We start from the raw sequence: 12,069 nt of genomic DNA on the forward strand, positions 1-12,069 counted from the left end.
CCTGGAGCCTGGTGGGTCTCAGAGGGGGCAGGCCCATAACTGCCTGCTGGAGCTCATTCTGAGTGGCTGCCTTTATAAGCCAGCAGCTTGGGTGCTCTAAGGGTTTTACCTTTCTTCATTTCACTTTGTCTTTTAGGAGCCTTAGTTTGGAGGAGGGGAGGTTTGGGGCCTGCTGCTTGCAGGTCTCTAGGAGGTAAAGCCAGCTCTCTCTGCCTTTCTCAGCACTGCTAAGCAGGTAAGGGCACAGCAACGAGCTGCCTCTGCTCCCCCATCCCTGGGCTGGGGGCTGCAGCCCAGAGCAGGGCTCTGCCCTGGGGCTGGCTGCAGTTGGGAAGCCTCCTACCACTGTGCTTCTCCTTTGTAATGTCCCAGGTGAAGGACAATGTCATTGGGTAGTTCCGGGGTGGCCTCAGGGCTCGGTTCCCAGCCCAGCTGCAGCACCCCTCAGCTGGAACAAAGGAGTTCCTTCCCGGCGCGGCATCTCCTTCCACCGCAGAGCCGCTCGCTCGCCCTGCTCAGCCAGGAGGACTTCTTAAGAAGCTTCAACGGGTACGTGGCCGCTGGGATGAGTGGGGGGGCTGAGCCCTGCTCTTGCCTCGTGTTTGTCCCCAAGGGAATGTGTCCCTTGTCTGGGATGGATTGGGGTTCACGGTCTGGCACTGGTGCTCCCAGCATCGGGAGGCACGCGGGGTGCAGGCTGGCGTTGCTCCCCTGTAGCTGATGGCCCTGGGTCTCTGTGGTGTCTCTGCCGTCTGCACTGTTGTAGCTGAGACCAGGCAGTGCTGTGCGTCCCAAAGGCCACCAGCTCACACCCCTGTCTCTGCTGCTCTGCCAGGAGCTTCTCTGATGTAAGCGATGTCTGTGGGGCTGATCTGTTGGACTGCAGCTCCTCCACCCCCGACCCGCAGCTGGTCCGCAGGATTGTGTCCCAGGTGGAGTTCTACCTTTCTGATGAGAACCTGTCCAAGGATGCTTTCCTTCTGAAACATGTCCAAAAGAAGAAGATGGGCTTTGTCAGCATCAAACTGCTGACATCCTTCAAGAAGGTAGGCAGTCCATGGCACCTGCCAGCCGGGGTGGGAAAGGGCCTTTGGGTGGAGGGTGTCTGGGTGTGCTCTGTCTGTCTCTGGAGGGGTGTGTGGGGAGGTCCAGGCTCCCCTCAGGCTGTCTGTGTCCCAGGGAAGTGCTGGTGGTGCAGAGCTGGGCTCTGCTCCCTGCCCTCAATGTGCTGCAGCAGTTCTGCAACCAGGGAGGGTGGCTGGGGAAGCAGTGAACAGTCCTCAGGGCTGGATTTGCCTCTTCTGCCGGTTGTCCCCCCGCGCTGCTTTGGGAGAGACCATCCCTTAACCGAAAAAGCGCAGTGAGGTGCTGGTGGTGTGAGGTACTGGGAAGCGGCAGCTTGTTGCTGCAATCCAGGGGCACTGGAGACCACCTGCTGCAGACCCGCATCTGCTCATGTGAAAGGGGGATGGTGCCTTGCCGTGACTTCAACCTGCCTGGATGATGGATTGAGGGTGGTCCCTGCCTGGGGACGCTCATGGGGACGCAGTGGCTCCCTTTCTCCCACAGGTGAAATACCTGACGCGTGACTGGCGGCTCACACGCTACGCCCTGCAGTTCTCGGAGCTGCTGGAAGTGAACAAGGAGGGCACCAAAGTGAGGCGGCGGGTCCCCCTGCCCGAGTCCCTGCGGAGCTTCTCCCCCAGCAAACTGCTGCTGGCCTGGGAGCTGCTGCCGGTCCAGAATAACTTCATCGAGACCATCGTGAGTATGTTCAGCCCCTTTGGTGCCATTGTATCCATCCACATCCTGCGGCCGGGCCGCAAGCTGCCCTCGCATGTGCGGAAATACACGTCGCTCTTCCCCGAGCTGCTGAGAAAGCGCTGTGCCCTGGTGGAGTACGATAGGCTGGGGAGCGCCCGCAGGGCCTTTGAGCACCTCGGCCGCCGAAGCCACCGGTGCGGTGAGAGCATCAGGGTGGTCTGGCTCTGCTGGAAGGTCTCCAAGAAGGAACCTCAGAACAAGAGGGAGGTGGCGAAGAAGCTGGGCCACCACTGGGATTGGAAGGTGCAGGCGGCGGCCACCATCTTCCCCTATGGCATTGGGGGCTCCCTGCTCTACCGCTCTCTGGAGTCCGGCAATGCTCCAGTGTCACTGTCTCTGCTCCTGAACACGGACCCCTTGGCACCCACCTGCCCATGCAGCGCCTTCCAGCCCAGGGACTTTAGCAACACCTTTACAAGATCGCTCCTCACCAGGACAGTCTTCCCCCCACTCGGGATGGGCTTGGGCACCGGTGGCTGCTACGGCTTCTGCTCCAGCACGGAATGGCCCCACGGCTGTGGCTGGGGGAGCGGAGCGGGGTGGATACCTGGGCACCCTGGGGCAGCAGGCCTGCTCTGCATGCCACACCTCCTCCCAGAAATTCCCTGGCAGGAAATCGGGTGCCTGAGCCCCTTGGCCTGCGGGGTGGGGTGCTTCGCCTCCCAATGTTCCTGATGGCACCAAGGGCTTCAGCAGCAGCATGGGGAGAGGAAAGCTCACCCTCCGGCACTGAGGCTCATCTACCTTTGGGTTTGGGGATTTTTCTTTCTTTTTGTTTCCACTTCACTCGATCAGAATAACTCTGTGTGGGCCCTGAGAGCTGCGGGCAGTGGTGGTGCAGCTGGTGCAGGGGACGGTAGTTATCGGTTGATGACGATGCTCGGAGCAGGTCAGCATGTGAGACGAGATGCTGAGCAGCAGCGACCCCGGGAGCTGTGCCATACCATGCTGGTGGCACCGAGAGCGCCCCTGTGCAGGCTCCAGAGGGGCTCCCAGCACCCCAGCGGCATCACTGAGACTGCTCAAAGGAAGGGGCTTATCCCCTACGACCGCCGGTGCTGGGGGCTGCTCTGACGGGACCTCACCCCGCACCTTCTGCAAGCCCTACCCGCAAAGCTGAGGTGGCTCCCCGAAGTCGTCGTTGGCTGCACTGGCCCACGTTGTGGATCTCGGATGGGAAATAGGCAATAAAGAGGGATGAATCTTCCAGGCACTTTCTGGCTGCTGCAGTGAGGTTTTTAATTATTCCCAAACCCTCTCACCCCCAAACCTCCCCCCATCCTATTTGGTGTTGCAGCTGCCCACGGTGGAGGCAGAGAAGGGGAGGGGGTTCCCTGGCTGGCCTGCAGCTCCCTCCCTCGCCATTCTGGGGGTGATTTGGGTTATTTTGGTGGGTGAGGGAGGCAAAGCCGGTCTCTGGGGCTGAGTGAGGTGGGAGTGAGGAAGGGTGTGATTGTCTTGATTGGCTTTGAGGGCCTTTGCAGCGAGCCCTGTCCCTGCTGGAGGGGACACTGGTCGTGCTCAAGACGGAGGCCTTGCAGGCCTTGTTGGGGCGTGTCTGTGCCCTCCCCAGCCCCCGAGCCGTGTCCCTGTCCCAGGGGCCCCGTGCTGCTTTCTGCGTGGGGCTGTGTCCGTGAGTCCTGCAAGGAGCTGTCTGTCGTGGCTCCCCCACCAAAGGGCTGCTTTGCCCGGGGAAGCCTGTGTCCGTGCTCTCCCCTGCCATTGCCTGCCCTGTGGGCACTGAGTCAGCCCTGGCTGTGTCTTGGTGCCCTTTGGGGCTCAGCAGGGCTTCTGTAGCCCTTGGGTGCCCTTTCCCGGTGGCCCCTGTGCTCCCTCCCCGTCCCACGCAGGCACACAGACATTTGCAGGAACAGCTTTTCATGGAAACAGAAACCAACACAGCAGATACCAGCAAACCTACGACATCCCCTCCTGCCCAACCAACCCTGAAAGCACACCACCCCTACTCCCCCCATCTCCTCCATATCCCTACCGTACCCCCACTGCCACCCACCAACACCGCCCTGCCACTCCCCCAATACCTCGTCTCCCCTCCCTCCCACCTGATCGGGTGGAAGGTGTCCCTGCTCATGGCAGCGGGGGTTCTGGGATGTACTGGGATGTACTGGTACGGAACTGGAATGTACTGTGATGTATTGGGAGGGAACTGGGATATACTGGGAGGGAAGTGGGAGTGAACTAGTACATCCCAGTACATCCCCGTTCCATCCCAGTACATGCCCGTACATCCCAATTCCCTCCCAATTCACTCCCACTTCTTTCCCAGTGCCTCCCAATACATCCCAGTTCCCTCCCATTACAGCCCAGTACATCCCAGGTCCCTCCCAGTACATCCCAGGTCCCTCCCAGTACTGGGAGGGAACTGGGACGTACTGGGAGGCACTACAATGTGCTGGGATGGCCTGGGATGTACTGTGTAGGAAATAGGATGTACAGGCTTGGACTTGGATGTAGTGGGTGGAACTGGGAGGAACCGGGAGTAAATTGGGATGTACTGGGAGGAAACTGGGATGTACTGGGATGGACTGGGAGGGAACTGGGATGTACTGGGAGGAAACTGGATAGTACTGGGATGTACTGGGATGTACTGGAGGGAACTGGAATGGACTGGGAGGGAACTGGGATATACTGGGAGGGAACTGGGATGTACTGGGATGGACTGGGAGGGAACTGGGATGTACTGGGAGGCACTACAATGTGATGGGATGGCCTGGCATGTACTGTGGAGGAACTAGGATGTACAGGCTTGGACTTGGATGTACTGGGTGGAACTGGGAGGAAATTGGGATGTACCAGGATCTACTGGGATATACTGGGAGGGAGCTGGGAGGGAACTGGGATGTAGTGGGAGGAAACTGGGATGTACTGGAATGGACTGGGAGGGAACTGGGATGGAATGGGAGGGAACTGGATAGTACTGGGATGTACTGGGATGTACTGGAGGGAACTGGAATGGACAGGGAGGGAACTGGGATATACTGGGAGGGAACTGGGATGTACTGGGATATACTGGGAGGGAACTGGGATGTACTGGGAGGCACTACAATGTGCTGGGATGGCCTGGGATGTACTGTGGAGGAACTAGGATGTACAGGCTTGGACTTGGATGTAGAGGGTGGAACAGGGAGGAACTGGGAGTAAATTGGGATGTAGTGGGAGGAAAATGGGATGTCCTGGGATGGACTGGGAGGGAAATGGGATGTACTGGGAGGGAACTGGATAGTACTGGGATGTACTGGGATGTATTGGAGGGAACTGGAATGGACAGGGAGGGAACTGGGATATACTGGGAGGGAACTGGGATGTACTGGGATATACTGGGAGGGAACTGGGATGTACTTGGAGGGAACTGGGATGTGCCAGTTCACTCCCTCTTCCCTCCCACTGCCTCCCAGTATATCCCCGTTTCCCCCAGTACATCCCAGTACATCCCAGTTCCCTCCCACTGCATCCCAGTACATCCCAGTACATTCCAGTTCCTTCCCAGGACATCCCACTACATCCCCGTTCCTTCCCAGTACATGCCAGTTCCCTCACAGTTCATCCCCGTACATCCCAATTCCCTCCCGGTTCACTCCCACTTCTTTCCCTGTGCCTCCCAATACATCCCAGTTCCCTCCCATTACATCCCAGTTCCCTCCCACTGCATCCCAGTACATCCCAGTACACTCCAGTTCCTTCCCAGGACATCCCACTACATCCCCGTTCCATCCCAGTACATGCCAGTCCCCTCACAGTTCATCCCCGTACATCCCAATTCCCTCCCGGTTCACTCCCACTTCTTTCCCACTGCCTCCCAATACATCCCGGTTCCCTCCCATTACATCCCAGTACATCCCAGTTCCCTCCCAGTACATCCCAGGTCCCTCCCAGTACATCCCAGGTCCCTCCCAGTACTGGGAGGGAACTGGGATGTACTGGGAGGCACTACAATGTGCTGGGATGGCCTGGGATGTACCGTGTAGGAACTAGGATGTACAGGCTTGGACTTGGATGTGGAAGGTGGAACTGGGAGGAAATTGGGAAGTACCAGGATCTACTGGGATATACTGGGAGGGAACTGGGAGGGAACTGGGATGTACTGTGAGGAAACTGGGATGTACTGCGATGTACTGTGAGGGAACTGGGATGTACTGGGATGTACTGGATGGAAATGGAATGGACTGGGAGGGAACTGGGATGTACTGGAGGGAACTGCAATGGACTGGGAGGGAACTGGGATATACTGGGAGGGAACGGGGATGTACTGGGATGTAATGGGAGGGAACTGGGATGTACTGGGAGGGAACTGGGATGTGCCAGTTCACTCCCACTTCCCTCCCACTGCCTCCCAGTATATCCCAGTTTCCTCCCACTACATCCCAGTTCCCTCCCACTACATCCCAGTACATCCCAGTACACTCCAGTTCCTTCCCAGGACATCCCACTACATCCCCGTTCCATCCCAGTACATGCCAGTTCCCTCACAGTTCATCCCCGTACATCCCAATTCCCTCCCGGCTCACTCCCACTTCTTTCCCAGTGCCTCCCAATACATCCCAGTTCCCTCCCATTACATCCCAGTACATCCCAGTTCCCTCCCAGTACATCCCAGGTCCCTCCCAGTACTGGGAGGGAACTGGGATGCACTGGGAGGCACTACAATGTGCTGGGATGGCCTGGGATGTACCGTGTAGGAACTAGGATGTACAGGCTTGGACGTGGATGTAGTGGGTGGTACTGGGAGGAAATTGGGAAGTACCAGGATCTACTGGGATATACTGGGAGGGAACTGGGAGGGAACTGGGATGTACTGTGAGGAAACTGGGATGTACTGCGATGTACTGGGAGGGACCTGGGATGTACTGGGAGGCACTACAATGTGCTGGGATGGCCTGGGATGCACTGTGTAGGAACTAGGATGTACAGGCTTGGACTTGTATGTAGTGGGTGGAACTGGGAGGAACTAGGAGGAAATTGGGAGTTACCAGGGTCTACTGGGATGTACTGGGAAGGAACTGGGATGTGCCAGTTCACTCCCACTTACCTCCAACTGCCTCCCAGTATATGCCAGTTTCCTCCCAGTACTGGGAGGGAACTGGGATGGAATGGGAGGCACTACAATGTGCTGGGATGGCCTGGGATGTACTGTGGAGGAACTAGGATGTACAGGCTTGGACTTGGATGTAGTGGGTTGAACTGGGAGGAACTGGGAGGAAATTGGGATGTACTGTGAGGAAACTGGGATGTCCTGGGATGGACTGGGAGGGAACAGGGATGTACTGGGAGGAAACTGGATAGTACTGGGATGTACTGGGATGTACTGGAGGGAACTGGAATGGACTGGGATATACTGGGAGGGAACTGGGATGTACTGGGAGGGAACTGGGATGTGCCAGTTCACTCCCACTTCCCTCCCACTGCCTCCCAGTATATCCCAGTTTCCTCCCACTACATCCCAGTACATCCCAGTACATCCCAGTTCCCTCCCACTACATCCCAATACATCCCAGTACACTCCAGTTCCTTCCCAGGACATCCCACTACATCCCCGTTCCATCCCAGTACATGCCAGTCCCCTTACAGTTCATCCCTGTACATCCCAATTCCCTCCCGGTTCACTCCCACTTCTTTCCCAGTGCCTCCCAATACATCCCAGTTCCCTTCCATTACATCCCAGTACATCCCAGTTCCCTCCCAGTACATCCCAGGTCCCTCCCAGTACATCCCAGGTCCCTCCCAGTACTGGGAGGGAACTGGGATGTACTGGGAGGCACTACAATGTGCTGGGATGGCCTGGGATGTACTGTGGAGGAACTAGGATGTACAGGCTTGGACTTGGATGTAGTGGGTGGAACTGGGAGGAACTGGGAGGAAATTGGGATGTATTGGGAGGAAACTGGTATGTACTGGGATGGATTGGGAGGGAACTGGGATGTACTGGGAGGGAACTGGATAGTACTGGGATGTACTGGGATGTACTGGAGGGAACTGGAAAGGACAGGGAGAGAACTGGGATATACTAGGAGGGAACGGGGATGTACTGTGATATACTGGGAGGGAACTGGGATATACTGGGAGGGAACTGGGATGTGCCAGTTCACTCCCTCTTCCCTCCCACTGCATCCCAGTATATCCCAGTTTCCTCCCACTACATCCCAGTACATCCCAGTTCCCTCCCACTACATCCCAGTACATCCCAGTACATTCCAGTTCCTTCCCAGGACATCCCACTACATCCCCGTTCCTTCCCAGTACATGCCAGTTCCCTCACAGTTCATCCCCGTACATCCCAATTCCCTCCCGGTTCACTCCCACTTCTTTCCCACTGCCTCCCAATACATCCCAGTTCCCTCCCATTACATCCCAGTACATCCCAGTTCCCTCCCAGTACATGCCAGTTCCATCCCAGTACATCCCCGTACATCCAATTCCCTCCCGGTTCACTCCCACTTCTTTCCCACTGCCTCCCAATACATCCCAGTTCCCTCCCATTACATCCCAGTACATCCCAGTTCCCTCCCAGTACATCCCAGTTCCATCCCAGTACATCCCCGTACATCCAATTCCCTCCCGGTTCACTCCCACTTCTTTCCCACTGCCTCCCAATACATCCCAGTTCCCTCCCATTACATCCCAGTACATCCCAGGTCCCTCCCACTACATCCCAGGTCCCTCCCAGTACATCCCAGTTCCCTCCCAGTACTGGGAGGGAACTGGGATGGAATGGGAGGCACTACAATGTGCTGGGATGGCCTGGGATGTACTGTGGAGGAACTAGGATGTACAGGCTTGAACTTGGATGTAGTGGGTGGAACTGGGAGGAACTGGGAGCAAATTGGGATGTAGTGGGAGGAAACTGGGATGTACTGGGATGGACTGGGAGGGAACTGGGATGTACTGGGAGGAAACTGGATAGTACTGGGATGTACTGGGATGTACTGGAGGGAACTGGAATGGACTGGGAGGGAACTGGGATATACTGGGAGGGAACTGGGATGTACTGGGATGGACTGGGAGGGAACTGGGATGTACTGTGGAGGAAACTGGATAGTACTGGGATGTACTGGGATGTACTGGAGGGAACTGGAATGGAGAGGGAGGGAACTGGGATATACTGGGAGGGAACTGGGATATACTGGGATATACTGGGAGGGAACTGGGATGTACTGGGAGGGAACTGGGATGTACTGGGAGGCACTACAATGAACTGGGATGGCCTGGGATGTACCGTGTAGGAAGTAGGATGTACAGGCTTGGACTTGGATGTAGTGGGTGGAACTGGGAGGAAATTGGGAAGTACCAGGATCTACTGGGATATACTGGGAGGGAACTGGGAGGGAACTGGGATGTACTGTGAGGAAACTGGGATGTACTGGGAGGGAACTGGGATGTACTGGGATGGACTGGATGGAAATGGAATGGACTGGGAGGGAACTGGGATGTACTGGAGGGAACTGGAATGGACTGGGAGGGAACTGGGATATACTGGGAGGGAACGGGGATGTACTGGGATGTAGTGGGAGGGAACTGGGATGTAGTGGGAGGGAACTGGGATGTGCCAGTTCACTCCCACTTCCCTCCCACTGCCTCCCAGTATATCCCAGTTTCCTCCCACTACATCCCAGTACATCCCAGTACATCCCAGTTCCCTCCCAGTAGAGCCCCATACATCCAATTCCCTCCCGGTTCACTCCCACTTCTTTCCCTGTGCCTCCCAATACATCCCAGTTCCCTCCCATTACATCCCAGTACATCCCAGGTCCCTCCCAGTACATCCCAGGTCCCTCCCAGTACATCCCAGTTCCCTCCCAGTACTGGGAGGCACTACAATGTGCTGGGATGGCCTGGGATGTGCTGTGGAGGAACTAGGATGTACAGGCTTGGACTTGGATGTAGAGGGTGGAACTGGGAGGAACTGGGAGTAAATTGGGATGTAGTGGGAGGAAACTGGGATGTCCTGGGATGGACTGGGAGGGAACTGGATAGTACTGGGATGTACTGGGATGTACTGGAGGGAACTGGAATGGACAGGGAGGGAACTGGGATATACTGGGAGGGAACTGGGATGTACTGGGATGTAGTGGGAGGGAACTGGGATGTACTGGGAGGGAACTGGGATGTGCCAGTTCACTCCCACTTCCCTCCCACTGCCTCCCAGTATATCCCAGTTTCCCCCAGTACATCCCAGTACATCCCAGTACATCCCAGTTCCCTCCCACTGCATCCCAGTACATCCCAGTACATTCCAGTTCCTTCCCAGGACATCCCACTACATCCCCGTTCCTTCCCAGTACATGCCAGTTCCCTCACAGTTCATCCCCGTACATCCCAATTCCCTCCCGGTTCACTCCCACTTCTTTCCCTGTGCCTCCCAATACATCCCAGTTCCCTCCCATTACATCCCAGTACATCCCAGTTCCCTCCCAGTACATCCCAGGTCCCTCCCAGTACTGGGAGGGACCTGGGATGTACTGGGAGGCACTACAATGTGCTGGGATGGCCTGGGATGTACCGTGTAGGAAGTAGGATGTACAGGCTTGGACTTGGATGTAGTGGGTGGAAGTGGGAGGAAATTGGGGAAGTACCAGGATCTACTGGGATATACTGGGAGGGAACTGGGAGGGAACTGGGATGTACTGTGAGGAAACTGGGATGTACTGCGATGTACTGGGAGGGAACTGGGATGTACTGGGATGGACTGGATTGAAATGGAATGGACTGGGAGGGAACTGGGATGTACTGGAGGGAACTGGAATGGACTGGGAGGGAACTGGGATATACTGGGAGGGAACGGGGATGTACTGGGATGTAGTGGAGGGAACTGGGATGTAGTGGGAGGGAACTGGGATGTGCCAGTTCACTCCCACTTCCCTCCCACTGCCTCCCAGTATATCCCAGTTTCCTCCCACTACATCCCAGTACATCCCAGTACATCCCAGTTCCCTCCCAGTACATCCCCGTACATCCAATTCCCTCCCGGTTCACTCCCACTTCTTTCCCTGTGCCTCCCAATACATCCCAGTTCCCTCCCATTACATCCCAGTACATCCCAGGTCCCTCCCATTACATCCCAGGTCCCTCCCAGTACATCCCAGTTCCCTCCCAGTACTGGGAGGGACCTGGGATGTACTGGGAGGCACTACAATGTGCTGGGATGGCCTGGGATGTGCTGTGGAGGAACTAGGATGTACAGGCTTGGACTTGGATGTAGAGGGTGGAACTGGGAGGAACTGGGAGGAAATTGGGATGTAGTGGGAGGAAACTGGGATGTACTGGAATGGACTGGGAGGGAACTGGGATGTACTGGGAGGGAACTGGATAGTACTGGGATGTACTGGGATGTACTGGAGGGAACTGGAATGGACAGGGAGGGAACTGGGATATACTGGGAGGGAACTGGGATGTACTGGGATGTAGTGGGAGGGAATTGGGATGTACTGGGAGGCACTACAATGTGCTGGGATGGCCTGGGATGTGCTGTGGAGGAACTAGGATGTACAGGCTTGGACTTGGATGTAGAGGGTGGAACTGGGAGGAAATTGGGAGGTACCAGGATCTACTGGGATGTATTGGGAAGGCACTGGGAGGGAACTGGGATGTAGTGGGAGGAAACTGGGATGTCCTGGGATGGACTGGGAGGGAACTGGGATGTACTGGGAGGAATCTGGATAGTACTGGGATGTACTGGGATGTACTGGAGGGAACTGGAATGGACAGGGAGGGAACTGGGATATACTGGGAGGGAACTGGGATGTACTGGGATGTAGTGGGAGGGAACTGGGATGTACTGGGAGGGAACTGGGATGTGCCAGTTCACTCCCACTTCCCTCCCACTGTCTCCCAGTATATCCCAGTTTCCTCCCACTACATCCCAGTACATCCCAGTACATCCCAGTTCCCTCCCACTACATCCCAGTACATCCCAGTACATTCCAGTTCCTTACCAGGACATCCCACTACATCCCCGTTCCTTCCCAGTACATGCCAGTTCCCTCACAGTTCATCCCCGTACATCACAATTCCCTCCCGGTTCACTCCCACTTCTTTCCCTGTGCCTCCCAATACATCCCAGTTCCCTCCCATTACATCCCAGTACATCCCAGTTCCCTCCCAGTACATCCCAGGTCCCTCCCAGTACATCCCAGGTCCCTCCCAGTACTGGGAGGCACTACAATGTGCTGGGATGGCCTGGCATGTACCGTGTAGGAAGTAGGATGTACAGGCTTGGACTTGGATGTAGTG

At 56.5% G+C, this 12,069-nt stretch overlaps 1 protein-coding gene across 1 annotated transcript; it reads left to right on the plus strand.

Annotated features, from left to right (window-relative positions):
* Nucleotides 1-382: 382 nt before the first annotated feature.
* Nucleotides 383-2,898, plus strand: LOC135316446 (la-related protein 6-like). Its single transcript, XM_064469894.1, has 4 exons — nucleotides 383-549; nucleotides 836-1,046; nucleotides 1,570-2,137; nucleotides 2,714-2,898. Exons 1-4 carry the CDS (start codon nucleotides 383-385, stop codon nucleotides 2,896-2,898), a joined length of 1,131 nt encoding a protein of 376 aa, XP_064325964.1.
* Nucleotides 2,899-12,069: the final 9,171 nt, after the last annotated feature.

This window comes from Phalacrocorax carbo, chromosome 19 (genome assembly GCF_963921805.1).
Source record: "Phalacrocorax carbo chromosome 19, bPhaCar2.1, whole genome shotgun sequence".
NCBI lineage: Eukaryota > Metazoa > Chordata > Aves > Suliformes > Phalacrocoracidae > Phalacrocorax > Phalacrocorax carbo.

Bases quoted from the DNA above. Each gene is read 5' to 3' on its own strand.
- LOC135316446 (XM_064469894.1), top strand. From the start codon at position 383: ATGTCATTGGGTAGTTCCGGGGTGGCCTCAGGGCTCGGTTCCCAGCCC. The intron at 550-835 runs GTACGTGGCCGC...CTGCTCTGCCAG, and splicing joins TTCTTAAGAAGCTTCAACGG to GAGCTTCTCTGATGTAAGCG. The intron at 2,138-2,713 runs GCAATGCTCCAG...TGCTCGGAGCAG, and splicing joins CTACCGCTCTCTGGAGTCCG to GTCAGCATGTGAGACGAGAT.